Consider the following 12921-nt stretch of genomic DNA (forward strand, 5'->3'; position numbering starts at 1 on the left):
TTTATCACTTATCATCATTTTTATTTTTCCAACTGTCTGTTTTTTTTTTTTTAATCTATCTTTTCTGATTTACTTTTTATTTTGGTTTGTTCATTAATAAAATCAATATGCTTGACAAAATAAATGCCCTTTTTTTTTTAAATAATAATAATAATTTATTTATGTTTTCGTTTTGCTTGCAGGAAGGAGTAATGCAGTTTCAGGTAATATTCGGCAAGAATAAGACATTAAAATCATATGCCAAACTGAAGAAGTTGAAAGTAACCCATACAACATATTTTATCCCTTGTGATGAGATCTATGATCCAATGGCATATATTTAAAGACCATATCAAATGAAAGTAGCTAAAAAAAAGGAACTATTTGCAGAGCTGAGTGCCTAAACATCGAGTATACATCGGCAACCATATTAACCTGCAATCTGGGTCAAAAAGAAAAGAAGAGTATACATCCCAAACATCTACTATAGCATGTATGGCCGCACGGTCCTCAGCTCAAGTGGCAATCTGGATGCACAAGTAACAAACAGACTATTAAGACTTCATGAGTCCATTACAAGAAATTTTCATAGAGTGACAGTGTCTGCTATTGCACACGTGTGTGTGCGTGTGAGCGAGCGAGCGAGCGAGCGAGAGAGAGTACTCTCACAATTTAACCTCAACTTATATAAGGACCCCCTCTAACAACCTCAGTTTGTATGCTAATCAGTACTTTGGGCTCATCAACAACACTAGTAGTAAAGGTGCCATTGCCCTTACACTTATAAAAAGAAGTAAAGGTATCCTTGATCCATCCTATTTTGCACTATTCGATGAGGGAAGAAAAAAAGGGTTTTGTATGGTAGCCATTGCTAAAACTGGCAGAATAGGATCTAATGAATGATGCATTAAAGATCTAATGAAAAGTTATCAAGATGCAATGAATAAGAATTCACTTCCTCTCTGAAACAACCTCAAAGTCTTGGATGTCCTGCTGCAAGAACCACCACGGACCATTTTTTGATAATAATCTGGAAAGACACAAATAAAAGGTCGAGTTGAAGTTTAAACAATTGTACATGCTAATACTATAACCTCATAGCATGATAACATAAAATCTAAATAGACTTGGTAAGTCATGTCAAGATCATAGTTTGTTTTCCACTAAGCAAAATGAACAGATTAAACTTAATCCCATCCAAATTAATCCACTGCGTACTAGACCATGATTGATAGATCGAAACCCCAAACAAATACAGCACGATCACATTCATGACAAGCGTGGGACGAGCTTGACACAAGGGATGATCATCTATGCACCATACCAACTTACTTGGTTGCTAATTAGCATATAATTCACAGGACAAATTTTAAAGAGATTTGAAATTCTAGCATGTTGTAGCAGTTGGCAAGAGACTACCAAAAAGGTGGGGATAAATAAAGGGAAAAAAAAGACCTGACGCAATTCTGTACATACCTCATGTATCCAGCCAATGTTCTCAGGCCCATGAAAAGAGCTAAGCCAAACCAAACTCCTGAGAGACCAATCATAGAGGGAGCGTAGAGCAAAAATGTGCAGGAAATTGCTCCTACAACCATCTGTCAATTATTTGCACATTTGTTACAAGAAAATATTAAAAAAAAAAAATGCAAACGTAATAAGAAGACTACAATGTTATCCAAATAATTAATCAATATGAGAAGGCAGCTGACCATAGAGCAAGCAGCATATGAAAAATCTGAAATGCCATAATGGAGACCATCAAATATGTAAGCCAAAGCGTTGAGAGGTTGGCTGGCACTTACAAACTGCAGCATATTTTAGAGAGGAGCTTATAAACAGAATGATAAAAACACCAAAGAGAAGAAAATTGTAAGCCCAAAAAAGATATACATACCAGCAAGCCAGATCTAACAATTTCTAATACTCCAGAATCGTTAGTGAACAATGTAGCCAAAGAACCAAAAGACACACCCAATATGATGGCTAAGGAAACGCCAGTGAATAACCCTGTCTGAGAAACATATATGACAAGTTATAAAAGGGAATTGGAAAGGGGGAAATGGGGAAAAAAGAAAAGAAAATTAAGCATAGTCTTTTAATTGTAAACAATAGCAACAAGAACTTGCAAAAATGACTTACCTTTAGCGCAAAGTAAGTAATTTCTTTCACAGTGCTGAAGTCACCTCTAGCAAAAGAACTTGCAATAAGAGCCTACATTCAACAAAGGCTCTTCAGACAAGTTTGTAAATTAAAAGTTTCCAAGCTCTATAAAATCATAATGCAATCACAAGATTTAACAAGGACAAAAGCGAAGAAAATAATTTGCAGCATTTGCAATTATCTGATCAAGAGAACTACAAATATCTACCAAAAGAACACAAATATAGGCAGACCAACTAGTCATGAAAGGCTATGAATTGCCAAAAACCTCAATCTCCTTAATGGAAAACAATTGTGATGCGATGTTAACAATGTTTGGAAGTTTTTTTTAACACATTTTTGAAACTATAAATGGTTTTAGGTAGGTAAAAGCCAGAGAAAATAAACTGAAAAGGTTTGAGATTACACATTGTTTTACCTGACCAGACGCAGCTTGCGCATCAGCAAGGAGAGATACAGATAACCATACTTGCAAGCATATCTGATGAGCTGCCATAGATAATGGTCCTAGACGAGCAGCCATTGATGTGCTCAAAGTTATGGTCAAAACAGCAGCTACGGTTCTCCCAAGAAGAAAACCACCTAAGCAAAAAATTATGTAGCATATGTGAGGAACCAACGCACAGAGAAGTACGCACTTAAACCTAGAAAATATTAATGTTCCCATTTACCATTTGAATAATTAACTTGGATTCAGAAGAAAGAATCAAATGCTAGGTGTTTTCTGTGTGTACTTCCTGTATACTTGAGCTATGTCTACTGTTCAATCAATACAGTTTTATTCTTACTTACCCAAAGAAAATAATCAAATGATTTTCTAACTTCCAAAAATGAGAATCAGCATGTTATCTAGCTTCAGATTTGTTAAGGGGCCAGCAATATCAAAGCATGATTAAAGCCAGTCAATCTGAAATAAAAAAGGAAAAACTTCGAATGTATCCTACATTTTTTAATAGATAAATAGAGACATAAAAAAAAAAATTAATGTTAATAATATGTATTTGGTCTTGGGTTCAAGAGAAGCATGCTGTGAAATTTTTCAGACCTGATAATATAGATTGCAACATCACTCTGTGGACTAGTACCTAACATGTAGAACATGTCAAAGACATAAAGAGTCCAATGAAATGACCACTATCATAATAGCCAAAGGCAGATGGAATCAAGCTAAAGAGTTAAAGAAGGCATTGTCTATACCAGCTCTCTCAGCAGGAAACACTCCCCTGATCTTAGGTAAGCAGGAAACACTCACCCGATCTTAGGTAACCACCAAAATGCAAACTTCTCATACTAGGAAGTGATAATACAGTCCTCTTGTTAAGAAACCAGATCATTAAAAATGTGACAATGTACCTGGAAAATGTGAAAGCACATATTATCAATTTTGAGACCATAGATAACAGAAGCAAAAAGATGAACACAAACAGTCAAAGCACATACTGAGACACAACAGTGGAAATGGCAGCACCAACTACGCCCAAGCGGAGAAAATTCATAAGAAAAGGAAATAAGAAAACAGCCGACAAATTTCCCAATCCTGCAAGTCAATCATCCTACATCCATTAATAAGATTAAAAGAAAAGAAATGGATAGATTTAAAGCACAAACTTGCCTAGACATAATACAGGGGTTTTTGTATCCTTAAATCCACGGAAGATGCCTTGAATTGCCAGAGAAACAACAACTGCAGGGGCACCAATTGCTCTAAGCGAAAGAAATTGTTCTGCTGGAATGCGCATTGATGAAGCCTGTTTACAAAAATGCGCTTTAGGAGATTAGATACTTTACTCTACCAATGAAAAAGGACAAATATGCAAAATGGAAGCAGATGAGAGTACAAAGGCGAGATCACCAGGACAATAGGTTCTTCCAAGAGATGACACTGTTATCAAATCTAACTGGTCCACCAAAAGGTAAATAACAAGAAGGAATGCACTGATATCTTATGTATACTTAATACTCTAAAGACTTTACTTACAGATGAAATGCCCATTATGTTCAGAAATACTCCAGACCCAAGGTACATTGCCAAAGCCTCGAAGATACCAATAACAACTGCTAAAAGCAATGCAGTAGAGACAGAGGGCAGTTGCTTTCTTTCACCCATTCCTTCAATACCTATCACAAATTATTTCAACTTTAGAATGAAAAGTCAAAATTCAGGTAATTTCTTGTGTTTATTTTCTCAATATATGTGGGAAAATCGATATGGCACCAGTCTAACCTCAACAAAAAAGAAGGCCATTTAGCATATATTGTACTTTATGCAACCATGTTCTAAATTGGGGGTATTTCTGCAAAACGATGTTATTTTTATAAGTTATTATACAAAAATGCCCCTCATTTAAAACAGGGTTGTGTAAACTATAAAGGGTTGTGTGTGTATCATTTTCTATTTGTAGTTTTACCTGAGTTGGATCCCTTGGTTGCATTCTGTGATATGTCTTCGGCCACAAATGATGTTGCCACACTGAGAAGAGGGATATTGAAAACTTTCGATATGATGTTGAAAATTGACATAGAAAGACCAGCTGATGCCATCTCCAAGGGCCCTTTTCAAATAGATAAAATCAAAGGCTTAGTTAGTAATGCCCTCAATATTAATAACTATATCTTTAGGAAACAATCATTATGAGGAAGTAACCAATAAATGAAATTTGAACTGCAGTCACCATTTCCACCTCACATCTAATGGCTCTACTCTATCAATTGGCCTACCCAAAAGTTCAGAAGATCGAAGAATGAAGGATAGAAAAAAAAATTGTTAAATTGCTCATAAGAGGAAGCTAATTCTCAAGCAATTAGATGATTTTCATTTCCCTCATTATTTCTGTGACAAAATGGAGCTTTTGTAAATCAGCCTACATGATCCATATTAGTTGGTAAAAAAACTGTCAATACTCAATGATCACTTATGTACATCAACCAAAATCAAGAAAGAAAACTGCTACCCAAATAAAACAAACGTAACTAACAAGCAAGGCTTCAAGCTAAGAGGAGCCCTGCAGTAATTGTGGATGAGGCACATGTCATAAAGTCAATCTCATCCCCACAATCTATAATTACCACAGCGATTTATTCATGGAAAGTATTCATCGAGTAAAGAAACCAACCCAGTCTTCCAATGTAGGCAGTTTCCATCAGTTGTGCCAAGGGCTCAATTGCTTGTCCAGCAATTGCCGGTAAAGAAAGCATTATAAGCTCAGTTTGGACATTTTTCGATGCTACGCTATCCTCCACACTAGAGGAACTCAGTTCATAATCCGAAGTTTGTTGTTCACTTATCAATCGACAACGCCTAGCAACATTGTTGAAGCTCAATCCTCTAGGAACACACGGGGCAAAGCAACGATCATAACGACCTTTCCTTGAGGTATTGGACCCGAATTTGTATGCTGCGTTCTTAACTGATCTACTTCCGCATCTGTTAATGCTAATATTACAAGTGATGGAACCAGAGAGTCCAGTAACTGTCATATTGCAGAGAACCGAACTACGAAAAGCTACGATTCTGGAGTAAAGATCAGTAGCGATCTCTCTGCAAATGATAACTAATGCATAACAAGCCCAGTGACAACCTCAGTAACCTCTGCTCTGCAACTGTTACTATATCGAACCCATCAATTGACGGTCAGCATTACAAAGCTGGGAAAGGAGGAAGGCTCACCAAAAAGTAACCCATTTCCGTTCGGATGCTGAGCGGCTGCATTTCCGGAAATAGAACCGACACTCAGAGGAATGTCGGTGAAAGCTTCGTCAAATAATTAGAAAATGCGGGACACTGAGATCACCTGGGAAGTGGGATGTAGAAGGTGCATTAGTAGAGAGCGATGAGGAATTGACAGAAGAATAATGAATGGCCATGAATTTGCCTGTGAAAGACACACCACGTGACAGTTTGGAAATTATATGGGTAGGTAGGTAGTTAAGCACATTGATTGCGGTTGCTCAAAGTTGATGTATTTTGTGGTTCGCCAATCATGTCCAAGAGTCGATTTGTCGTGTTTTTTCACCAAACATGTTCGAGCCAACAATAATCAGCCTGAGCATTAAACACACGAGTAAACTGTAAAAGCAGGCCACGTCTTACGTGATATCATATTATTGATATTGTATTCTTAGACGAGCACTGCACTTTATAAATTCTGTTTGGGTACTCTTTACAATGTGATATATCATCAAACTGTTATATTTATTATAGATTGTGATATTAAATATGTGGATTTATTGAATGTGGGTTATTATTTATTTTAGTAAACCATTATCTTCAAGAGATGCATTGGTTCAATGGTAAGGGTGTGTTGTTTCAAATGAGAGGGTATGAGTTCAAACCACCATAGCTACACTTTGTTTGTTTAATTTTAACAAGGCATGGAATTAGCCTAAGGGGCGCGTGGGCCAGGCCCGAAGAAACACAATGCTTGGTCCAAAGAGAGGTCACGCATGGGCTGAAGAGACACTATGCTTGGGCCAAACAAACACAATGCTTGGCATGGGAAGAGGCACAATGCATGGGCCGAACCGGCCCGTTTGAAGACTCATTTGGATGGGTGCAATGCTTCAAAATATATTCATCAGAAATGGTGAAGGTGGGTTTCGAACCAGTGACCTCCCTTGGAGAAGGGAGGTGTCCAACCACTTGACCAGGCATACCCCTTTGGTCTTGAAGTGAAACAATATGACCTTTAAACCAGTAACTGCCAGTTAAAAAGTCACAAGTTAAGAGTTGTGATCTTTCACATGGTGTCACTTCATTCTCTATAAATAGGGGATGAGACCCACGAATTTCAATCATTCCATTCTCTCATATTTTCAGTCACTTGCACAATTTTGTAGAGAAACTCCGAAGGAAAAACTTCAGAATTGCTATCTGCAGTTGGTGACTTTGTTGTATCCTGGAGGTGAATTGCTTGTAACCCGGTAGCAAACTCTTTCGAGTGGGGGCAATTATCACCTTAAAGATAGTGATCAACACGCCTCAAAGTCGCATTTATTTTTCAGATTACTGTATCCGCACAATATTCTTTAACAATTTTAAGGTGATATTCGCAATGGGATCAGAATCTGATATGACGACTTTCAAGATGATGAATCAAGACTTTGTCAAACTAGATAGGTTTGATGGAACAAATTTTAATCGCTGGAAAGACAAGTTGATGTTCATTCTTACTACATTGAAGATTGCGTATGTTTTGGATTCGAACTTGCCAGTACTTCCAGAACCCAAACCTGACGATAATGATCAAATCAAGGCAGAACACAAGAAGCGTGAAGAAGATGAAGTGGTATGTAGAGGACACATTCTAAATACACTTTCCGATCGTCTCTACGACTTGTTTACATCAATCAAGTCACCAAAAGAGATTTGGGATGCATTGGAATTAAAATATAGAACCGAAAAGCAAGGTACGGATAAATTCCTTATTATGAAATATTTTGAATTTACAATGAATGATAATACTTCGTTGATGGATCAAGTCCATGAATTGCAAGTTTTGGTGAATAAACTTCGAGATCTTAATGTTGAAGTTTCTGAACCTTTGCAAGTCGGGGCTATTATTGCCAAACTTCCTCCAAGTTGGAATAATTATAGAAAGAAACTTATGCACACAACAGAAGATTTCACTATAGAGCAAATTCAAAAACATTTACGAATTGAAGAGGAAACTCGAATTCGTGATAAGAAATTATTTTCTCAAAATGGCTCTAAAGTGAACTTTGTTGATGAGAAAAATAAGTTTCAAGGTAATTTTGGAGGAAATAAGAGAAAATTTAATGACTTTTCCAACAATGGTGACAAGTCCAAGAAAATAAAAACTTGTTACAATTGCGGAAAGAATGGACACTTTAAGCGTGAATGCAGGTACAAGAAGAAATACAAGAAAGAAAATGGCAATCCCAATAGTGCAAATCTGATCGAAAATGAGACTTCAGAAATTGTGGCCATGGTCTCTGAAATGCACATTAGTATGATTACAGAGTTAAATATGGCTACAACAACTGAGTCTTCTGATTGGTGGTATGATTCAGGCGCTACCGTTCATGTTTGCAATCAGAGATCTCAATTCAAAAATTATGAAGATGCAGCAGATGGACATGTAGTACTAATGGGAAATCACAACTCTGCAAAAGTTGTGGGAAAAGGAACTGTGGAAATTCAGTTCACTTCTGGGAAGAAACTTATTCTTGTTAATGTTCTTCATGTCCCAGAAATAAAGAAAAATCTTGTATCAGCAAATTTGCTTTGTAAGAAAGGTGTCAAGACCGTAATCGAGTCTGATAATGTAATTCTTTCCAAAGGGGGAGTGTTTGTTGGAAAATGGTACTCTTGTGATGGAATGTATAAACTAAGTATTAATAAAATAAGTTCTGATTCTGCTTATATTGTTGAGTCTTCTACTTTGTGGCATAATCGTTTAGCACATTTGAACTTTAAATCCTTAAAGTTTATGTCTAAACATAGTTTAATTCCATTTAATTATGGACATGATGCTAAATGTGAAATTTGCATTCAAGCAAAAATGACAAAGAAACCTTTTCCTAAAACAGACAGAAATACACAATTATTAGAACTTGTGCATTCTGATATTTGTGAATTAAATGGTATTTTAACTAGAGGAGGCAATAGATATTTTATTACTTTTATTGATGATTTCTCAAGATATACATATGTATATTTAATGAAAAGTAAGGATGAAGCCTTCAATATGTTTAAATCTTATAAGTCTGTTGTTGAAAATCAAAAGGAAAAGAAAATTAAGATTCTTCGCAGTGACAGAGGCGGTGAATATTTTCCTACTGAATTTTCTTTGTACTGCGAGGAGAATGGCATAATACATCAAACTAGTGCACCCTATACCCCACAACAAAATGGTTTAGCGGAAAGAAAAAATAGGACACTAGTTGATATGGTAAATGCTATGATTTTGAATGCAAAATTGTCTTTAAATTTATGGGGAGAAGCATTGCTCACGGCATGTTATTTGCATAATAGAATACCTTCTATGAAATTCAAAATTTCACCATATGAATTGTGGAAAGGTAGGAAACCAAATCTGGAATACCTAAGGGTATGGGGCTGTTTAGCCTTTTATAGAGTTCCGGACCCAAAAAGAACAAAATTAGGTCCAAGGGCAATCAAGAGTGTTTTTGTAGGATATGCTGAGAATTCAAAAGCATATAGACTTTTGGATTTGAATTCTAACGTTATAGTAGAATCAAAGGATGTAGAATTTATTGAAGATAAATTCTATAATGATTCTAAAGCAGTATCAGATCCTACTCAAACACTAGAATCTAACTTGAGTCGGAAAAGGAATTGTGTAATTCCTGACACATTGACTGAACCGAGAAGAAGTCAAAGAGTTAGAAAAGAGAAAAACTTGGATCCAGATTTTGTGTCATCTCAGGCTATTGTTTTCCTTTTGGAAGGAAATAGAGATGATGTTTTAAATAAGATACCCATTCTATTAAATATAGAAGAAGATCCAAAAACATTTAAAGAAGCTATGACTTCTAGAGATGTTTCATTTTGGAAAGAGGCAATAAATGATGAAATGGACTCAATATTGTCAAACAATACTTGGGTTTTAGTAGACTTGCCTCCTGGATCAAAACCTATTGGTTGTAAGTGGGTATTTAGGAGAAAATACAATACAGATGGGTCTCTTCAAACTTTTAAAGCCAGATTAGTAGCCAAAGGTTTTAAACAAAAATAGGGCATAGACTATTTTGATACGTATGCCCCAGTGGCTAGATTTACATCCATTAGAGTGCTTATGGCACTGGCTTCAATATATAACTTATATGTACACCAAATGGATGTTAAAACTGCTTTCCTAAATGGTGAATTGGATGAAGAGGTGTACATGGAACAACCAGAAGGATTTGTTATGCATGGACAAGAAAAGAAAGTTTGCAAATTAATTAAGTCATTGTATGGATTAAAGCAAGCACCAAAACAATGGCATGAGAAATTTGACTCAGTAATTTTATCCCATGGATTTAGGCATAATAATGCTGATAAGTGTATTTATTCTAAATTCACAGATTGTTATGGTGTTATAATATGTCTTTATGTTGATGACTTACTTATATTTGGAACAAATATGGAAGGAATATCTGAAACTAAGAAGTATTTATCTTCAAAGTTCAAAATGAAAGATCTTAATGAAGTTGACACTATTTTGGGTGTCAAAGTAAAGAAACGTAGTGGGGGTTATGCTTTATGTCAATCTCATTATGTTGAGAAAATGCATCTTAAATTTCAACACTTAGGAATTAAAGAAGCAAATACCCCATACGACTCTTCATTTAAATTAACTGAGAATGCTGGGAGAGCGGTTGCTCAGTTAGAATATGCTAGTGCAATTGGCAGTTTAATGTATGCAATGCATTGCACTAGGCCAGATATTTCCTTTGCCGTATGTAAACTTTCTAGATATACGGGTAATCCTAGTACGGAGCATTGGAAAGCAATTGGTAGAGTCCTTGGGTACCTTAAAAGAACTAGTTCGTTAGGACTGTATTATACCAATTTTCCTGCTGTACTAGAAGGATATTGTGATGCTAGTTGGATTACTAGTGCAAGTGATAATAAGGCTACGTCTGGTTGGGTTTTCACCCTTGGTAGTGGAGTTGTTTCATGGGCTTCTAAGAAACAGACATGTATTTCACATTCTACAATGGAATCTGAATTTGTAGCCTTGGCGGCAGCAGGCAAAGAGGCAGAATGGTTGAGGAATTTGTTATATGACATAAAGTTGTGGCCACAACCGATGTCAGCCATTTCTTTGTACTGTGATAGTGAAGCTACTATGTCTAGGGCTTATAGTAAGGTCTATAATGGAAAATCTAGACATATTAGTTTGAGACATGAATATGTCAAACAATTAATAAGTGATGGTATTATCACTATTGTATATGTGCGGTCAAGTAAAAACTTGGCAGATCCTTTCACAAAGGGACTCTCGAGAGATATGGTGAATAGTACATCTAGTGGAATGGGTTTGAAACCTTTCTTTTAAAAGTCACCTGTAATAGGAACCCAACCTTACACTATTAATAAATAGTCTAAGGTTTAATGGGTAATAACAAGTTACAGTTATGTGGCTGGGATAGCACTGAAATTTAATTTAATATGAGAAACCCTTCCAGGATGGTCAGTGCTGGCTGTTACGCTAAATGTAGGATGAGTATTATACTCTTAATGAAGTTCAATAGTTGTATAAATGTCTGAAGTAACAGAGACACATTAAGGAACTTTACCTATGTGAACATAAGAGGTGGGGACAACTTCTAGCAAAAGTTTAAGGTTTACTTTTGTAAATGTTCATGAATGCCAGGATGGAGCACATGAATTAGTGCAAATATTTGGTGAGTTATCTCGCTAAAATTGGATAGAATCATGTGTGTGGTATTTCCGTTCTTAGCGTATAGAGTCTTGGTTTAAGCCTAGGCCACCATTGACTTTGTTAAGAATTTGAGATACTTACACTAATTGAAGGTTTAAGTCGAGAGATACCTTCTTGTATGCACGAGGATATCAGTATTTGACTGAAAATTTAATATCGCAATCTAAGTGGGGGATTGTTATATTTATTATAGATTGTGATATTAAATATGTGGATTTATTGAATGTGGGTTATTATTTATTTTAGTAAACCATTATCTTCAAGAGATGCATTGGTTCAATGGTAAGGGTGTGTTGTTTCAAATGAGAGGGTATGAGTTCAAACCACCATAGCTACACTTTGTTTGTTTAATTTTAACAAGGCATGGAATTAGCCTAAGGGGCGCGTGGGCCAGGCCCGAAGAAACACAATGCTTGGTCCAAAGAGAGGTCACGCATGGGCTGAAGAGACACTATGCTTGGGCCAAACAAACACAATGCTTGGCATGGGAAGAGGCACAATGCATGGGCCGAACCGGCCCGTTTGAAGACTCATTTGGATGGGTGCAATGCTTCAAAATATGTGGGGGATTGTTATATTTATTATAGATTGTGATATTAAATATGTGGATTTATTGAATGTGGGTTATTATTTATTTTAGTAAACCATTATCTTCAAGAGATGCATTGGTTCAATGGTAAGGGTGTGTTGTTTCAAATGAGAGGGTATGAGTTCAAACCACCATAGCTACACTTTGTTTGTTTAATTTTAACAAGGCATGGAATTAGCCTAAGGGGCGCGTGGGCCAGGCCCGAAGAAACACAATGCTTGGTCCAAAGAGAGGTCACGCATGGGCTGAAGAGACACTATGCTTGGGCCAAACAAACACAATGCTTGGCATGGGAAGAGGCACAATGCATGGGCCGAACCGGCCCGTTTGAAGACTCATTTGGATGGGTGCAATGCTTCAAAATATATTCATCAGAAATGGTGAAGGTGGGTTTCGAACCAGTGACCTCCCTTGGAGAAGGGAGGTGTCCAACCACTTGACCAGGCATACCCCTTTGGTCTTTAAGTGAAACAATATGACCTTTAAACCAGTAACTGCCAGTTGAAAAGTCACAAGTTAAGAGTTGTGATCTTTCACATGGTGTCACTTCATTCTCTATAAATAGGGGATGAGACCCACGAATTTCAATCATTCCATTCTCTCATATTTTCAGTCACTTGCACAATTTTGTAGAGAAACTCTGAAGGAAAAACTTCAGAATTGCTATCTGCAGTTGGTGACTTTGTTGTATCCTGGAGGTGAATTGCTTGTAACCCGGTAGCAAACTCTTTCGAGTGGGGGCAATTATCACCTTAAAGATAGTGATCAACACGCCTC

At 36.6% G+C, this 12921-nt stretch overlaps 1 protein-coding gene across 2 annotated transcripts; it reads right to left on the reverse strand.

Annotated features, from left to right (window-relative positions):
- Nucleotides 1-213: 213 nt before the first annotated feature.
- LOC109007008 (protein DETOXIFICATION 45, chloroplastic-like) lies at nt 214-6011 on the reverse strand. 2 transcript variants are annotated; one of them, XM_018986474.2, is made up of 13 exons: nt 5256-6011; nt 4551-4694; nt 4121-4260; nt 3755-3890; nt 3583-3679; nt 3395-3495; nt 2561-2724; nt 2122-2193; nt 1877-1993; nt 1692-1787; nt 1456-1577; nt 952-1009; nt 214-506 (listed from the first exon to the last, which is right to left on the reverse strand). In XM_018986474.2, the coding sequence occupies exons 1-13, from the start codon at nt 5617-5619 to the stop codon at nt 495-497; spliced, it is 1623 nt and encodes a 540-aa protein (XP_018842019.1). In that variant the 5' UTR covers nt 5620-6011; the 3' UTR covers nt 214-494. The 2 variants fall into 2 exon arrangements, with proteins under 2 accessions (XP_018842019.1, XP_018842017.1); XM_018986472.2 differs by having other exon boundaries at nt 214-1009.
- Nucleotides 6012-12921: the final 6910 nt, after the last annotated feature.

The sequence above is a fragment of the Juglans regia genome, chromosome 13 (genome assembly GCF_001411555.2).
Source record: "Juglans regia cultivar Chandler chromosome 13, Walnut 2.0, whole genome shotgun sequence".
Taxonomy (NCBI): Eukaryota; Viridiplantae; Streptophyta; class Magnoliopsida; order Fagales; family Juglandaceae; genus Juglans; species Juglans regia.